This window comes from Rhineura floridana, chromosome 1, assembly GCF_030035675.1.
Source record: "Rhineura floridana isolate rRhiFlo1 chromosome 1, rRhiFlo1.hap2, whole genome shotgun sequence".
Taxonomy (NCBI): domain Eukaryota; kingdom Metazoa; phylum Chordata; class Lepidosauria; order Squamata; family Rhineuridae; genus Rhineura; species Rhineura floridana.
This window is the reverse complement of record NC_084480.1, coordinates 130,847,644-130,866,709: the sequence shown is the minus strand read 5'-3', so window position 1 is coordinate 130,866,709 and position 19,066 is coordinate 130,847,644. Positions and strand designations below refer to the sequence as shown.

The window sequence follows — 19,066 nt, the reverse complement described above, 5'->3', positions numbered from 1 at the left end:
CTAAAAATGAATATATGTGGTGATAAAAGAAGGCAGAATGAGGTTTTAAAATTAGAGAAGAGTAATGCTTTTACTCACTACCAACACAAGTATAAATGTAATAATCCATAAAGTATTGTTCCCTCCCACAGTCTATAGCATGACCATAGTGCACAAACAACACTCAAAGCTACTAGTAATTATAATGCATTAATATTTCAGACAATCTGCTGCTTTGTATTTCTTTCAATACTGGTTCCTCCATGAAACATTGTGGTGGTATTCAACTAAATAACAGTGCTACCGCAAGGATTAGCACTAGTGCAATGGGACTTCCCCCCTCTCCTCCCCCCACACTGTTCCCAAATCTGCCCCAGAGGGTTGGGGAATCCCAAGAACAGATTTAGGGGTGCACAGAAGACAGGGGGAGAATGTTCCAAAGGGGAAGGAGAAATCCCTGCACTGATGGCACCAGTGACTTAGGGCTGTGCTGAATGCAACTCTGAAATACGAAATTGATAATTAGCATTACAGAAGAATGTGTCAGAACTCTGATAATCTACAGTTGAAGATTCCAGGAAATGAGAGAATAGAAAGTTAAAAATTTTACCTGATCATTCTGGACTGAAACTGGGAAATTGAATAGGAACCAGAGTTTTGCATTGCAACTTGTGTGGCCATTGCAAATTTCCAGCCTCTGAAAATGAAAGCATACTATGAACGTGATAAACACACAATAGTTCTTGTGTCCAAAGATGCTTGCTGGTTAGCCATTTTATGCACACTCATCAAGGACAAACACTAAAAATTTTATGCACACTCATCAAGGACAAACACCAAGTACTTTTACTAAACTTGTCCCTTAAGTGCTTACTATATAAGCTGTTAACAGTACTTCAGAATCTACCAGTATGGGTGTGCATCAACTACAAGATTCTACTTATTTCAACAGCTTTGGGAGACAGTGCGATCTGTTTCTGAATCATTCTGTGTCCTTCCAATTCAATTTACTATTTGGAATGAATCAGATTTCCCATTCGCTATAATGGGGAATCTATTAAACAGCTATATAACTTTTTGTCCCTTTTCACAGAAGTAGATGAAATTTGCAGGCATAGCAGCCTCTCCAAAGTAGATGTAATCTGAGTAGTGCAATCCTACTCAGAAATGCAAGAACCAATTCACCTTATAATTCAAGGTAAACACAGCTGATGCACACCCCTGTTCATTACCCTAAGAGTCAAACTACAAAAATCAGAAGAATCACATAGTGAAACACTAAGTAGACAGTACCAATCACGACAGCAGGTACATATATGACATTAGGTGAAGGGCAGGTGGTGTGGCTTGGCCCACAGACTAGAAGTTCCCAACCTCTGCTTTAATGTCATATATGCTTTTGGACCACATTATGTGAAGGAGTGCCTTCACCTGCATGAACTAGCAGATATCAATTTGGAGGCTCCGACTGTAGGTCTCACAGTAACTTCAATTAGGTTGACCAGCACGAGTGATAATTTATTTTTGGTAGTAGTTCCCTGGTTATAGAATTCCCTCCCCACTGAATTGTGTGGTCTCTTCTGTACAACTGTTTAAATGAGCCTAAAAAACTCATTTGTGCCCAATTGTCTTTTAAGCTTTTTAATTGTTGCTGGTTTTGAAACTATTGATCTGAACCTGCTGGAATGTTTCTGGTTATGTATTTAAACCATTGCTTTGCAACTGTTTAAAGACAGTATGGAGATTTTTATTTTATATTTTATTCAGTGGCCTTATGAAAGGCTATGCCCTAAAAGATAGCGTAGAAACTAATACTAATGGCTCTAATTAACTAGTAAAGGTCAAGAATAAAGGTGGCTAGTGCCAGGAAGTCAAGGCACTTCCTATTTGCTACACTATTCAAGAAGTTGATGAATTCTTTGTTCTAAAACAGGAGTGGTGCACTAGCTTCTGGATAACTCACTAGCTTCACTGAACATATACATTTTATTTAAATAGTTTAAAGATTAGTTGAATCGGTTTAGCATTATATTGATGTGAGGCAATCATTACTCTTTTAGTCCTCTTACACTCTTTTACTCCTCTTACACTGCTAACAGTGTGTTTTATTGTACTACTTTGGCTTCAGAAACCATTCTGTTGTATCCAACTAAATCATACTCAGAGGAGACCCACTAAAATCAATGGTAAGTTATTCACAGCCATCATGGGTCTATTCTGAGTATGACTTAGTTGGATACAACCCAAAATGTATGAACCACACTATCCTCAAGGATGGAGGAAATGGCTGGGCTAGATTGTGTATAAAAAATCTTTAAGTACAGGATGTGCTCAGCTTGAACGAAGGTACTCCAAGGAGAACTTTCCCTTGAAGATCATCATCATCTTACCTGTCAGCTATTGCTTTGGCCATAAAATAATCCTCAGCAATGTACTGTGCGAAAGCTATAAGTCCTCCAGCTTGGTCCAAGACATCTTTTCTCATCAAGCAAGACATTCCTGTTACACATTTGAAACCAGTTACATGGGCAGAAATATATGTTCTTGGATGGGAAGTGCCAAAATATACCTGTTAAATGGGGGGAAAAGCATGGCTAAGTAATTATCCATAGTCTCCCCTATCATGACAACCGTCTTTAACACTCATACTCTTTGCTTGCTAGTCATATGAATTTTTAATCAGGGCATAGATAATGCATCATTAGGGTATAATTAGTGTATTAGCCATCTTGAAATTCTGCAACTGTTTGTAAAAAATTTCCTTTATCATGCGCAGACAAGAAATATTTTACCCTCATGCAACTATTTATGACGGTGCTATCCATATAAAGTGTTGTTATCCATATCAACTGCAGATGTTGCTATCCATATAAAGATCTGTGCAGACACAAGGGCATTCCAAATGCAAATTCCTTTATTCAGGAAATTTCCTTCTACAGTTCATAAAACTAGAGCACCAAAGACTTATCACATTCTAAAATGGAAGGCATAGCACTATGAAGAGCAACATCATTCAGACAGGAGAAAATCTGTGAGTACAGCAAGATTCAGAGGAGAATTTCTATAAAAGGAGTTTTCTAGTAGAAAAGTGGGAGAAAAGTGACAAAGATGAAAGGAGGCATGGTAGACAGGGTGGGCTGAAAACAAGGAAGAAATGTCTCAAAATGTTACTTTTCATTTAGTAATGTTCATCACCTGAAATAATCTATCTAGTGGCATTGTTTAATGTAAAGTGCCAGTTCCAAAACACAGAATTGCAATAGCAAAAGCTTCATTCAGTTGTGTTAAGGCATAAAAGTGGAATAGTAATACATAAAGCAATGAAATATCAAATCAAGCAAGCCACACATGCCCAGTGATTAGTACAGTGGTTGGCCAAAGACTTTTGAACCTTTACTGCTTCATGCCACCACACATAAATTAAGTCTAACGTGCTGGCCACTGAGGAAAAATGTGTCATGCCATGGTTCACAAATATAACAATTCACCTACAAGAAAGGTTACTGGTTTTGCAATATTAACATTAGATTAGAATTTGGGAGTAGAAACTTATGATTAGCATCAGTAACCCTCACCTCTACATAGAACAAATAATAAACTTTGCTATAATGTGGGCAGGAGCAAAGGACAAGAATTCAAATGAATTTCCCACTTACAATACCAGGTAAAATGTTTTTTCTGTATGGAATTGTAAGCAAGACACTGATCTAAGCCTCTACACGGATAATAAGTAATCTGGAATTCTGTTTTAGAGTACAATAAAAAGGCAAAGCAGGAAACCTGTTAATCTTGCACATTACTTCTACTCAAATAGAGGTGTTTCTTTTATGCTTTTGGAGTTTTCAAATGTGACCATTTCCTAGAAATGTACAAAATGGGGAGGAATAATTTGGGAAGAAACAAAGACCACAAAAAGAAACTCACCTGTTCTAGAGTGGCAGCAAAGCCCTGCCTATCTGCAACATAGGGCAGGCCATGGACCAGCCCAACTTTTTCTGTCATTTGATTGGCCATATCAGTTAATGTATCTGGCATTACTAAAAATAAAAAATGACCAGTTAACATCCATGAATTAATGTTTCTAAAAGCCTATGGACCACAGCCCAATAGTGTCACACAGCTGGCGTAAAGCTTTTGTCAGCTGAACAGGGACGGAAGACATTCTCAGCTATTCTTAACATAGGCCAGGCTATAGACAAGCCCAGCTTTTTCTGTCCCGAGCCTCTAAATCCCCCCTCCCCCACAACACCTAAATTACCTCTGGATGTCATCCAACCCTCTGGAGCAGATTTAGGGTGGCTCAGAGTAGAGGGGGAATTGCTGAAAATGGTTTCCCTCCCCATTCCACTGATTGAAGACTTACTGTCAGTTGAGCATCACCACTAGAAACAATCATATTTGGAATGCTAAAATATTGGGCTCCTCTTGCAACAGGAAAAAAAGAAAAGAGGAAGCCTGCTATATAGTTCTGGTATGGCTTTTAATATTTATTATTTATTTATTATTTGATTTATATCCTGCCCTTTCTCCCAGCAGGAGCCCAGGGCAGAATATCCTAGCAAATACTGGGCAGTAGAAAACATTTCACCTGATGCAGCTGCTCCACTAAGAACAGCAAATGTAAGATGCAAGATGCACTACTGTAACTGCTGGCCCAAGAAAATCCAGTTTTATTTCCCAAGCTTCATCCAAGTGTGACACATGCAGCAAAACTGGTAGTATAATCAACTCATGCTAAGATCTCGTGAAGTGACACTTATATAAAGTGCATTTATATATTATTCCTCGTAAGGCCCAAGGTCAACACAATTTAATCTTAATGCAAATGCATTTGCTCTCAAAGGCCATGTTACTCTGCCTTCCCCCCACCCTTTTCTCCCTATGCTCTTCTGTTGCCCCTTTGCCTGAAATTTGGATTCTAAATTCCTCTGGTCAAGGACCTGTCTCTCTTACTTATACTAATCTGTGAAGTGCCATGTATATAGATTGTGTTCTTATAATAACAAACTTTTAATAACTAAAAAAAATCTTCTGTTACTACTGACTGTACACACTTACCTCTAATGCCACTATCACAGATCCATATGAGGTCATACTTGGCAACTTCATATGCTGGCATTAAATTGTTGATCTTTGGATTGATCCCAACCTTTTTGCCACCTAAAAAAAAAAGTTATGCACAAACTATGCATATGTTTTCAGAATATACTACTCAGCAGAACAGAGGACTGGGCACTGGGGCTGAGAGCCCACCTAAATTACCACTCAGATTGTGGCAGATGGAACAGCAGCAAACAGGCCCATCTTCAGCAGCTGGGCCAACACAGGAATGTCAGGGCACAGTGGGGTGAATGCTGGTCACCACAGCATACCTTTCTTTCTTTCATAGTCAGAGGCAGCTGGCCAGGCATGTACATGATTACAGATTCTCATAATATTTTTAATTTACAAGATATTATCCTTTTCTACAACAACATGGTGCTTATTCCCAAATAAACACATTTCGCATCAGGGCACCAGAAGCAAACTCCATATAAAAAAACCACACAAAAATTCTGGAACCTGGTTTGACTACAAGAAATCACAGGAGATAACATCTGTAAAAATCCAAAAACTATCCTTTTATGTCTGATAAAAATTGAAGTGGATAACACGGATCTACAAATGGTTACCAAACTGATCATTGGAGCAAGGTTTCACTCAACTCTGGAGAGAAAAATGAGCTCCAACATTCAAAGAGTGGCTACAGAAGATATGGGAAATTGTCCTGTTGACTAAATTGACTTATCAAAGAACATCAATTAATCAAAAACAAAATAGGTTTATAGAGAAATGGGCACTTTTTATTAATTTTTGGAATAGTAAAATCAATGATAATATAACCCCATATAATTCCTTTCTACTCATATGATCCTCTCTTAATTTTAGAACAACTTTCTATTTCTCAAAACAAGCAGATAAAGGGGGAAAAGAGGCTATGATGAAACATTATTTGAAAACTGCATAGGCAGAAATGTAAATGCTGTTTCTGAGTCTAAAAAAAAAAACACTAAATGCATCAGGCTCTCAGCTCAACATTAAGGTGTTCTGCCATCTGACCAGGTTCTCAAACAGAATTTTATACTTTAATCTAGCTGATGAAACAATAGCAGGTAGATTCTAGAATTCAGCACAAGAGCTGGTTGAGTACAGTAGGCCCAGGGATTAAAAGCACAGCTCTTGTGTGCTTTTATAATATGCAGAAATCTAAAGATTCCAGCAGCAAGTAGCATCAAGATACATGCTTGTACTTACCACTAAGTGTACTTTGTTGGGGAGCTGAGAGCAATACCAAGTTTTGTATTACAACACTTATGCAGACACTTCTGTTGAATTTACACAGCTCATTTCCCACATGCAAGCCATTTTATAGGCATGCACACAAAAGGAATTGTTGGAGAGGAAAGATTACAGATACCACAGATCAAACCTTTTCTTTTTTCCCTTTGCATTTGAGACAAATGTTTGACATGAAATTTGAAGAAATGCAGCAATAGTTGGTGCAGATCCAGAATTGCTACAGCTACACTGATATTTACCTCAAACAACTCCAGCAATTTCCTTTTTATTGTTGTTTTTGTACTGTTTTAATCATGTAATTGTAATGCTTGTAATGATGGACTGCCTTCATGTTGATCCTGACTTATGGCGACCCTATGAATCGGATTTTCATGGTAAGCGGTATTCAGAGGTAGTTTACCATTGCCGTCCTCTGAGGCTGAGAGGCAGTGACTGGCCCAAGGTCACCCAGTGAGCTAATTGTACTTTATTGTAAATTCTCATTGTGAAGTGGAGAAAGGGCAGTATACATACACTGGGAACGATGGATAGATATTTCCATTTGGAGCCGTTTATGACAGAGATACTTTAAAAAAACTTTTAACTTGTTTATTTGTGCTTATTTATTTATTTAATTTATTTTATTAAATTTATATACCGCCCCATAGCCGAAGCTCTCTGGGTGGTTCACAGCAATCAAACATCAATACAAAAACCACATATTTAAACAATTTAAAAACAATTTTTTTAAAATTTATAAATTCTCAGAGAAATTAAAAAACAATTTAAAAACAATTTTAACACATACTAAAATGCCTGGGAGAAGAGGAAAGTTTTAACCTGGCGCCGAAAAGATAGTAATGTTGGCGCCAGGCGTACCTCCTCAGGAAGATTGTTCCATAATTCGGGGGCCACCACTGAAAAGGCTTCATGGTTTTAAACTTTGTATGCTTTTTAAAAATTGTATATTTGTTTTAATGTTCAATGTTTTTAATTTTTTGTAAACTGCCCAGAGAACTTTAGCTATGGGGCAGCATATAAACGTAATAAATAAATAAATAAATAAATAAATAAATAAATAAATAAAATGGCAGGAATCTTGTAATTCTAGATTTATATGAAATAAGGGGAAGAAGTCACTTGCACAGATATGTCAGTTTTGCTACTTCATCTTTGAATATTTGGATCTAAGAAACTCCACAGATTTCACAGTTCATTGATGGTGCACGTGGGGAGGTGGGAATAATGAGGGTGGGAAGTTATTTACCTTACCCATATGTGTAGTAGTTCAGTATTGCATACTTCAGCTATTGGAGGTGTATTTTTATTTGTTTGATATTTATGACAATTCCAAAATATAACATATTACAAAAAAAGTAAATGAAGTTATTTTTCATTTTGTTTGAATTTGTTTTACCAATCTGTGACTCTGCTGCAAGAATGCTTTACACATACATATTACATGACCAACAATATTTGTAGACTAATATATTACACCCCTTTTTATTTTGTCTTTTGGGTTCTGTGCTAACTAGTCCAATCTATTAAAAGGCTACAGCATGATAGAACTCTTTCCTCACTCACCTATAAATAGTCTTGCATCAATATTGGGATATTTGCCAAGGAGCTTTTTACACACATCAATGGCAGGATCATCATGATCTTGTACACAAAGAAGCACTTCATACTGTGAAAAGAGTATGTTAAAAACAGTTATATAAAGAAAACTCCTTAAGGCTTAATGGCAAGAATCAAAATGGAGAAGGGTGCAAATTATTAGTTATATCATTACAACATCTTGTTTGTCAAAGCAACATTCCTAAAGTTTTCTCATCAGCAGATGACCCTTTTTTGCTCAAGAAAAGCAGTTTAACAGAAATGGAACTTCATAGAAAGTTTAAATTATTTTACTGGATTTTTATCCATGTATGCTGCCATAATTTGCCCATCAGTTTATCTATTTTACCAATGATTTTTCAGGTAGCTGAATAAAAAATATCAGTTTTCCATGAGTGCTGCACCAAAAAAATCCTGGAGGAGCAGCATTCAAATAAGTTGCTGGAAAACCTCTGTTCCAGAAAACAAGCAGCACCAATTCTTCCCATTTCTTCTTGGTAATATTTTATCTGATGGTTTCACAAATACAGCCACTGTTAATGCAGCCACCAAACCCTTTTCCCTTTCCCTACAGCAACCAGTGAAAGTCATTCCTTTTTGTCTTGTAATAACCTCCATCTTTTGTCCAAAGTAGAAAAAAAATTGAGAGGTATTGAGTAATAATGTAGACTTAATTTTACTCAGGATATTACTCAATTACTTCCCAGAACAGAGATGGGAATTTTTACAAAATATTTTAACACAAACATAACACACCATTTGGTGAGCCCCACACAAAAAAGCTTCAGAAAAATACTAATGGTGTCTAAGATGGAGAGGCTAACAAGAGTGGATATATTGTACATAAAGTATATGCTGCAAATTATCTTCAGATATTGATTTTGCAGAAATGTGCATGTGACAAATTGATCGGTCTTAGCATTCTGTATTAAACATTCTTTTTCTGACACCAAAATGTTAACTGACTCACCAACTACAAGTTTACCATTATAAAGGTTTGGGGCCAGCAATATCATCACTTAATACATGTTGCAATGACTTGAGTGTGAACAACTTGGGTCCAGGCTTCACTTAAGAACTGACTAAGCCCTTGTAGCCCAGCTCTATCACTGACATCATCCCAAAGACTGCTATTAGCTGTCCCCTGTGTTACAGGGGTCTGACTCACCTCAACCAGAAGTTGGGGATTTAGGGCAGAATAATCTTCCAGCAGAGATTCAGCTGCCATCCTTGTGTTCAAGCATTATTTTTTATTTATATTATTATTTATTTTTTGATTTATATCCCACTCTTCCTCCCAGTAGGCATCTGTTGGAAGAGTTTTATATGCCAACAGGCCTATGCAATTAAAAAGTTTCTTGAGTAGTCAGTCATTTTAATTATTGTTTTGTACTGCTTTCAATGCTTTTTAAAAATGTTTTTATATTGCTGTACACTACCCTGATATTTTATGAGGGGGTGATATACAAATACGTTTTTGGTTTTGTTTTGTTTGCTATCCTCTCAGTTCAATAGCTTGGTTCATTTTAAGATGTGAGTTTTAGTCTGATGGGCAGAGCAATCCAACTGAGGGGAAGCCAGCATAAAGTTTCAGTGCATCCAATTGCCATTCAGAAGCCTCTGGAATGGCTGAATGCTGGGACCAGAAAGTAAAAGTCTGCTCTTCCAAATACCCCTACTGGTGAGTAAGCCCTCTCCATTGACTTCTATTGCAATTATTTTCTTAGACCAACTTTTCCCCCAGCATAACTTTTGCCTGGATTGAGACCTGCAGGAGTGCTCCAAACACAAGTTGGAAGTGGCCTAAGTCCCTTCACCTCAGCCCCTCCTCTGACATGCCCCAACATGCCCCTTTTCCGAGCCTCATGCCAGCTCCACTTGTGCCAGTTTCAGCCGAGCTGGCTGGGTCCCGGCTCAGCTGGGCTGAAGGACTTATGCTAGTGTAGCCTGGCTGAGCCGGGATCCTGCCACCTCAGCTGGAAATTCGCTGCATCCAACTCCCCTCAGCCTGGTGTAAATGCAAGTTGGATTACACTCTTATTTAGCAACATGCATTACTTGTGTCTTACTCTATGTGGTGAATTTGGTTGCTTAGCATGAAGCACTGCAAACTCCATCAGTTAAACTTTGCACTAGAAAATCTGAACACAGTCAATTCACCCTCTTCCATGAGTATTTCGTATTGACATGGGCTAGGCACAGATACCTATAAAGAAAAAGTGCTGAACGTCTCATACTATACTTATTCAAATTAACTTTTCATGATACTAGAACTTATGCTTTAAGTTGATTTCCTGTATTTAGCAGAGGGTTGGACTTAATGGCCTTATAGGCCCCTTCCAACTCTACTATTCTATGACTTTCCCCTTCTCTGAAAGCAAGTCAAATCACTGCAAGTACAGTTTTAAACACAGACAACCAAAAGAAATAAAATTACAAAGAAAGGGGAAATTTTCACTTTGAATTGAGAATAAGACGTCTGTAGCCTATATGAATAATTAGATTATGAAGTATTGCCTAGATTTCAGGAAGGATGTTATCACTTTACATCCAGAGGAATTTCAAACAACTCCAGCTCATATAGGACAGTATCAATTAAAATAGATGTGAGTAAGAGCACCTGACCAGCAAACCACAGTTAAAAACATCTAGTTGGCAGGTTTAAACAAGCTGTGTAGTAATGAAAGCAATGGACCCTCACATTACAATTTCTGGGAAGACACTTTCAACATTTGTGAGTTTACATAATACCATGCTTATATGAGATTTATTCATCTACAACATTAGCTGTCTTATGAAGCACAGATAAAAATAAAACATGGATATTAAGGATATGTAAATTCATTAAAATCCATTGATCATTTTTGCCAGTCCGGCATAAAAGAACCGGAGCTGGGCTTGTAAAGCTCCTATTCCGGATGCTTGTGCAGATCTTTCTAAGAAATACCTTTCCCACAACCCAGAATTGAATAGAATGTGATACACTGCTAGTATGTGAAAACAGAAAAAATAACATACCATCAGTTTTTAGTATTCTGTACTGGATGCTGCAATTATAGTAGTGCTAGTCTGACACCCATCACCTGAGGTGGGTACCTTAGAGGAATTAATTCAAATCTTCAGTTGCTCTAGAGTATAAGCTCCTGGTCTTCTTGTATGGAGAGTTTGCATTGCATACAAACTACTTGATATCTAGTAGTCTGGTTATGCCTGTGCACCAACTGAGTTATTCTGTAAAACTGGGTAGCCTCAAGGAGTGTGTGGCGCCACACACTTCATACAAATATCTTTGAAAACTAGGAGTGGCAGCTGCCCTTCATGCATGAACAAATATAAGCTAGTTATATAATACTAACTGCAAAAGGGCTGTTGCCCACTGGAGCACAAAGAATAAAACATTCAGCCCATACATACACTCTTCAAAGCAGTCTTCCCTTACCTGGCGTCTCTAGCTGCTGTTGGACTACAACTCCCATCATCCCTGACCATTGGCCACAGTGGCTGGTGCTGATGGGAGCTAGAGTCCAACAACAACTGGAGGGCATCAGTTTAGGGAAGGCTCTTCTGAAATGTCATGTTTTATAACATTCTGTTAGGTAAGAGAAAAAACCCCACAAGAATAGTTTTTTAAAAGACTTTGATACATACTTTGGGATAATCCAATTCAAAGAAGGTTTCCAAGTTGTTGATGAGGTTTGGATCAACACCCTTTAAAGGCTTCAGAAGTGAAACACCTGGAAGCTTACTATATGGCTGTTTGTCTGTTGCTTTCTTGTTAAGGTGTAAGTGCCTAAAAAAAAAAGAAAAATGCCATTTAGGAATCACTAGAACAGTGTGATAATTTAAACATTTAAATTTCACTCTTCATTTTCAGTTTGATGAAGGACTAATTATAGTTAAGTCTCCTTCATTAGATCTAGGAAGAAGTGAAGAGAATGTAAGGACAGCTTTCTGCATGTTGATGCATTCTGAATGAGACATAGCAAGTTAGGACACAAGAAAAATCCCACCATTTCCAATAAGTCTACAAGATTATGTAACAACGTAGAACACAGTCTTGGTCCCCTCCCCCCAGTCCCCATCTGACCACATTGATCTGAATGTGGGTCAAAAGGAAAGAATGGATGCATAGGACCATGTCTAGGTGTCTCTTTTTTTCAGTCCCTACCAAACCAAAGAGTCAACGTGGACCACAGGAGGCCATTGCTCTCCAATCGCAATAGCTGAAGTATGGAAATGGACTGCCTTCAAGTCGATCCCGACTTAGGCGACGCTATGAATAGGGTTTTCATGGTAAGCGGTATTCAGAGGGGGTTTACCACTGCCTCCTTCTGAGGCTAGTCCTTCCCAGCTGGCTAGGGCCTGCTCAGCTTGCCACAGCTGTACAAGCCAGCCCCTTCCTTGTCTGCAATTGCCAGATGGGAGGCAACTGGGCTCCTTGGGACTAAGCAGCTTGCCCACAGCTGCACAGGTGGCAGGGCACGTAACTCCTGAGCCACTCACTGTGGGGTGATCTTTAGCTGGCCCTTTACACCCAGGAGACACGAGCAGGGATTTGAATTCACAGACTCTGTACTCCCAGCCAGGCTCTCCTCCCCACTGTGCTATACGAGCTTTCTAGCTGAAGCGTAAACTGAAACTGAAATGAGGCAGGAAGCGTTCTCTACAGATCAGAACCGTTGTTTGCTGTCTCATGAGCTAAGAATTGTAAACCATTTAGGATACAAAAGTATATATTTTTTACTTTTCTAAGGAAGTATCAATTAAGGGCTGAACTGCACCAGATGTAATGCGCATAATAAAATGTCAATTGCATCAGCAAGGAAAAGTATGGTGGAGGAATCTAAGCCACTCCTCCTGAAAATCCCTCCTCAGATGCTAGTATTTGTATTGGAAAGAAGTTCCCCAGTGCTGCAAATGATGGACTGCCCCACAAAGTTTTAATGAGCTTCAGAAAAGGTATTTTCCTCAAGCCTGCATCACAGAATAAAAGGGTTAAATTGCCTTTTCCACACTTAGTCTGATAACTAATTATCAGCCTTCCCCAGATGATGCAATTTGCATTTAAAAAATGACGTCATGTCTAGTTTAGTCCTAAACTCACACCACCTATAATACAAATCACGTATTATTGATCCAGTATCTATGCTGCAGTTTAAACATGCTCACAGCATTAAAAACAAGACAAATGGCTATGAAGTCCTGGCTCTGTTTTCAAGTTGCAAGTACAGAGGTCAGAGGCCAGTACAGTTCTACAACAAAACTCAACACTGAGAGTTGTCCTAAACAAGATGTCTATAGCTTTTACACTGCAAAGCAAGAGTTGACTTTTCCTTAACATGCATGTTAATGTATTTGGTTTTTATAACTGAAATAAATGTAGAAAACAGAATTTGAAGTTGAAATATGAGTGGCAATTTTTCTCAATATCAAGAAGCCAGTTTTGAGATATCCTGTTTTTATAATGTTGTTTTATTGTTTTTATGATATTGCTTAATTGTTTTATGTTGTTTTGTATTATGTTGGTTTTGAATATCGACTTACAGATAAATCCAACTCAGAGGAGTGGAGCCAGTAGAAATGGAGTCAGCGGAAGGGGCCACCACATTCAAGTATCCATCAGGAGCTGCTTGGAAGGAAGGATGCTGGTTGCGTCGGCAGGGCGCAGTAGAAGGAAATGAAATGCATGTTTCCTTCTGCCTCCCCCTGTTCCTGATGTATTGGCTGCCAGAACAGAGGGCCGCAGAACAGAGCCGTAAAGGGCTGAGGATGTTGCGTAAGTCCCCCTCCCCTTGGTTCCACCTCTTTTATCATGTAGCATCTTGCTATAGCAATCTAAAGCTTTGAGCACAGTTCTCCTTTCCATACACTTGAGCAGGCAGGCAAGGGGCAGCCACCATCACCACCCTGTACTTGGGCTCTTTCTCTCTGCCATTCTCCCCTACACTCAAGCAGATGTGTCTACAGTAAACAATGCCTCCAGGGCACCCAAACCACTGTTTAATGGTGCCCCTGCGCTACCTGGCAAGGAGCACCATTCCAGCCATACATAAGAGAGCAGCCTGCCAGCAGCAACAATCCAGTAGAGAAGCAGCCACATTCTGACTATGGCAGAGTGTGTGCCCTCCCCTTCAAAAAAACTTTGTCAAAAGGAGCTTGTTTCCTGGGGGATTTGTTAACTATTACTGTAGGTGGTTTAGAAATGTTTTTAAATAAACAAAATAAATTTGAGGCCAAACTGCTCCAACAGTTTTGGATGTGGGGAACTGATGGAATTTTTAATTAGTAGACTTGAAAATATGTTCGCAAAGAATTCTAGGTTACAAACATTTTTACTATTTTGCCTTAAATGATTTGTAGAGTCTAAAAGAACAGAACCAAATTTCAAAAAGCTTCCATTACAAAACCTTAAACCTGACAAGCCTGACATTTAAAACCTGCCATATAGCGGTTGGAATAGCAGGCCTGTTTCATGTACCTCTCTAAGTAACATCCCAACCAGGACTGCCTCTTTCCATAAGGCTTTCTGTACAACAGAAAATATTAGCCACATCTCTGCCAATTCTCACTTGTCCACAAAAAAACAAATACTGATTCCCTTTACCTCTAGCATTTCTTGCCTACATGGATTTTCCCTCATTGACAACTAATGGCAATTGACCAATTACAATCAACCCTGATTCAACAGCATTAAACATGACATCATGTACTTATGCTTTGTCACCCATTTTTTATCAATTTGAAGAGGTTACCAACTGTTTGAGTGACACTGATGAAAGTCTTTGCTATGTCAGTTTGCCTATCATAGGATTAGATAGACCAATTATGTGATTTAACTATTTATTTTCCCTTTTATTGCACATACTCACTGCTTTCACCCTTTTTATATTCCTTTCAAAGAAACGTATGAATTGGATTCCTGGTTTGGCCTTTATGAGTCCCCCCATGAAGCTTAGACCACTTGGAAGATAAGGAGGGATGATAGACTGAAGCAGCCTGGTAGGAGACCAAGAGTTTGGCTGACTTTGACCCAAGTAAATAAACCCTGTTATTGGGGATCCTGTGGCCCTGCCTTAAGTCACAAACCAGCAAGAAGTAGCAAAATGACACTACAACAGTAGACATGTTAGTGAGCGACCTCAGTGATCAGCAGCCCTGTGTCACTCTAATCTGGGGATTTGATTTTTATGTTGAAGAAAATAAGCCCCATTTGGAAAGTTCTGGTGGTTAAGTTACTTTGAATAATTCATATCAGACAACACATTTTGGAAGAGAAGGCCAGAGTGTTATTTACAGCTGCCAACTATGAGAAATCCCTTATTTCTCAATGAAACAAGATATAATCCAGAGATCTTATCAACAACTCTATAACTGTCACATCTAAGTCTCAGCTTAGGGAAATTATTCCTCAGCATAGGGAAATTATGTATATTCATTCAGTGGGGTTTTTTGGCTACAATTTAAGTGCCTGACGTGTTTTAATATGAAATAAATCACAACAATGGTACAGATTTTATGTATTACTGTTACGACATACAGCATTGCTATAAAACCACTATCTCATATCGTTCACAGGTCCAATTGACTTTGCCTGTGGTTTCTGTACCAGTGAGCTACCTGACAAGATTGGCACTGGAATGGCTGTCCCCATCCGTGGCAGCTTTCTTGCCTGGTTACAGGTGCGCAAACTTTCATTTTACTTTGGTTTATGTGGTAACAATATTTCTTACTAAGATAGAGAATTTCTTACTAAAATGAAACTTGTGCACCTCCTAGCACTACTAATCACTGCTCTTCTCTTGTAACCTATAGACAGAATTGTAATTAGCTTTCTACACTGTCTAATTGGTGGCATTATGCTTTTTCTGTTCACACACCCTGGTATCTTCCCACCACACCAGTGGGTGTCCCATGCCTGCTATGGATGGGAAGGTCAATTTTCACAGTTAAAAAAATCAGTTTATATTAGCATTAAGTGTTTATTCATTTGGACTGGAACTGTAAATCAGAAGTGTTTCATTAGAGGGAAAAACCCTGTTGCTAAAATGTTGGTGACCAGAAAGGCAATACTTGTTTCTTTTGATCATTTTTTAAATTATAGCGCTAACAAATTTATTAGCTATTTTGCTGGGGCAGGGGAGAGAGGTTATAACTAGCAACATGTTTAGCATTAAAATCCCTGTCACAAGACTTACCATGTCCTAATTCTAAGAATGGGATACCTTATTTAAACTGGCTACCTATTATTAAATACAGCAAAGGTTTTTCACTGGCATTCTTTAATGCCTTTCCTTCAAAGCTTTTATAGGGCAGATATAATAAAGTTTCTATAAACAATAGATTCTCTTGTAATAATGAAGAGTACAATCAGTTTTCCATGTTCTTTTAAAATGCAGTTTTTATCAGGGAGTTAGAGAAACTTATATAGCTCATTAAATAGTCTTTCCTAGGTCAATCTTCAGAGGTCAATCTTTTTTAGAGCTCTTTTTAATCAGAGAGCAAGTTTATTTATTTATTTATATTTATTTATTTATTTATTTATTTATTAAACTCTTATACCGCCCCAGAGCCGAAGCTCTCTGGGCGGTTTACAATAAGTTGTAAAATTCATAAATGCAGCTACTTCACTTTAACAGTCTATTCTTGCTTTTTGCTTTTAATAAACTTGTGTATTTTATATTCCATAACTTTATTTGTCATCAGTTGACCATAAATAAATTATATTTAGATTTAAAATAAATCTGGCCATGAAGCTTACAGTTTACAGTGAAGGTGTGTTAAATTGTAATAGGCTCACCTTTCTGATACATTATATAAGTGGAAAGCACATCTGCTGGTGGGGCAAAAAAGTAGCACCCACACCTGTAGTGTTTGCACTATTGTTCAATTTTTCCAAATAGATTTTCTGTAGTGTGAGAGAATATGGAAGAAGCTGAGGGAAAATACAGGAGGACTGAACGATACTTGGATGATGTCATGTGGATGCCCCATAAAAGTGAGGTACAACAATTCCACCCTAAACACCTAGAAGAGAAGCTTTGCTAGTAATAAAGTTATGTTGTTCTTCCAAACAGAAACGCTACTGTACTTCTCCAATGATTAGCACACCATTTGTACAACCATACCCTAGTCCACAAATACTTTATGGTTCCACTATCCATGCAGGTGTGTGATATACATATATATACATACACACACACACACACTTGTATATACACATATACTTAGGAGATACCTGTAGAAGGATTTCCCCAACTCAGAAGTTAGTGGGGCAATTCTTCCTGTGTCCACAAATGTCATTATATTTGGGTACGAGTGACCAAGGGTCAAAGGTTTCCCAATCACTACTCCATACCATGGTATATTCAGAACAGCTTAATTTGACAGCCAAGCACTTGGCATCATTTTACATATTATGACAACCACAGTTCAAATCCAAGTGAATTTGTGAGTATTTATGATAATCAGGGCAGCTCCCAATTAAAATTACTTTTACCAAACAATATCAGGGCTTTGGCATGAGCCCCAAGATAAAGTGCACGGATACATTTTTGTTGTGGGAATATGTGCAAGACTTGGCTGGCCAACTTTTTCAAAGCTACCATGAGGCTTTAGAAAGATTTGTATGGTTCATGGTGTTTAATTTTAAGCATACATTTATTATTGCTTTTTATTACATTATTGCTAATGATTTAACAGCCTGCATTAAACAGATGGAGAAATTGGGTAAGATATAATTAATGATCTCATCTCATTTGCACCTTATTTCACCTACTACTGGGATATAAACAATTTTAATCCATAGTGTATTACTGCTGGCTAGGAATTTGGCTTTCCATGACAGAACAGAAATACTACACTGAAGATATTGCAAAGTGTGCAAAGGAGGAATTATCACAGATTTTCACCCACTCACGTGCTTAAAACAAATCAACTGAGCTACTCCATCCTGACTAGATGAACATACAATACCTCAATTTAGAGAGTTCTAGCATACCCCTCAGTTCTCAACACATTTTACCAAAGGACCTGCTGGAAAAGTGGTGAATGACCCAGTCCCTAAAGTAGCCCCCATTCTCATTTCTTCTTGGGCAGCAATGAGAGGTGGTACCCATGCATGCTCTATATCAGGGTGGAAAACCTGCAGCCTTCCAGATGTTGGATACATTCTTCATCAGTCTTAGCCACCATGGCTAAAAGTAAGGAATGATGACAGTTGTAGTCCAACAGTAGCTAGAGGACTACAGGTTCCCCATTCCTGCTCTGTATCTTGACTGCAAATCTTTGCACAAGAAACTAAGGCTGTAATCCCATGCATATTGATAATAATAATATTTTTACCCACCCCCTTATCAGAAGGTGCCAGGGCAAGTTTACAATTAAAACAGCACCCCATCCATAACCCCACTACAATAATTACATACAAATATCAATATTCAATTCTATTTGGAAGCAAGTCCCATACATCTGACTAGGGGAAGGGCCGTGACTCAGTGGTAGAGGTCATATCTTGCATGCAAAAAGTCCCAGGTTCAATCCCTGGCATTTCTGGGTAGGGCTGAGACGTCCCATCTGAAATCCTGGAAAGCTGCTGCCAAGTCTCCAGTTTTTGCCTGGGGACTTCAGATTTTTGAGGTCCTCTCGAGGCGAGTCACTCAAATCTCCAGACTCTCAGCTTTCAAAAAATTAAGTTTCTAGGTGGCCTGGTTCATTATATACATCAAAACGACAGCTACCCGCTTGCAACTTCTGTTAAATGAGCTCATAGCTGGCTGCTTCAACCCCACCCTTTCAGGTTTGTAGCCAATAAGTGAAGTCAGGTTGTGATTGACAAGGGATTTGTTGGCCTCCAGACAATAGCTATAAAACTATTGTCTTTTCCTGCTTGTCTGAAAATCTCATAAATTGAGTAAGTTTGTCACTTTCAGCAGTAGTAAAAGTCTCTTTCTCTCTGTGTGCAGATGTAGAAAAAATCACTGCAGGATCTTGGTAGGCAATTGTTTACTGTAAACAATTTCAGTTACGATTATAATGAAAGTGTACATGCAGAGTTTTTCTAAATTATTTGCAAAAATAGCATATTATACATTTTATCTTTCAAATATTTTTTGAAAGAATTTTTGAAATTTATGTGTTTTATTTACAACATTTA

At 38.3% G+C, this 19,066-nt stretch overlaps 1 protein-coding gene across 1 annotated transcript in view; it reads right to left on the bottom strand.

Moving 5' to 3' along the window:
- Positions 1–19,066, bottom strand: part of UGCG (UDP-glucose ceramide glucosyltransferase) — a 42,519-nt gene that overhangs the window by 8,082 nt on the left and 15,371 nt on the right. The window contains exons 2-7 of the mRNA XM_061632233.1: positions 11,563–11,704; positions 7,882–7,984; positions 5,038–5,139; positions 3,904–4,016; positions 2,370–2,548; positions 590–676 (exon numbers count right to left, since the gene is read on the bottom strand). Coding sequence (XP_061488217.1) covers positions 590–676; positions 2,370–2,548; positions 3,904–4,016; positions 5,038–5,139; positions 7,882–7,984; positions 11,563–11,704 — 726 coding nt within the window. The remainder of the gene's footprint in view (positions 1–589; positions 677–2,369; positions 2,549–3,903; positions 4,017–5,037; positions 5,140–7,881; positions 7,985–11,562; positions 11,705–19,066) is intronic.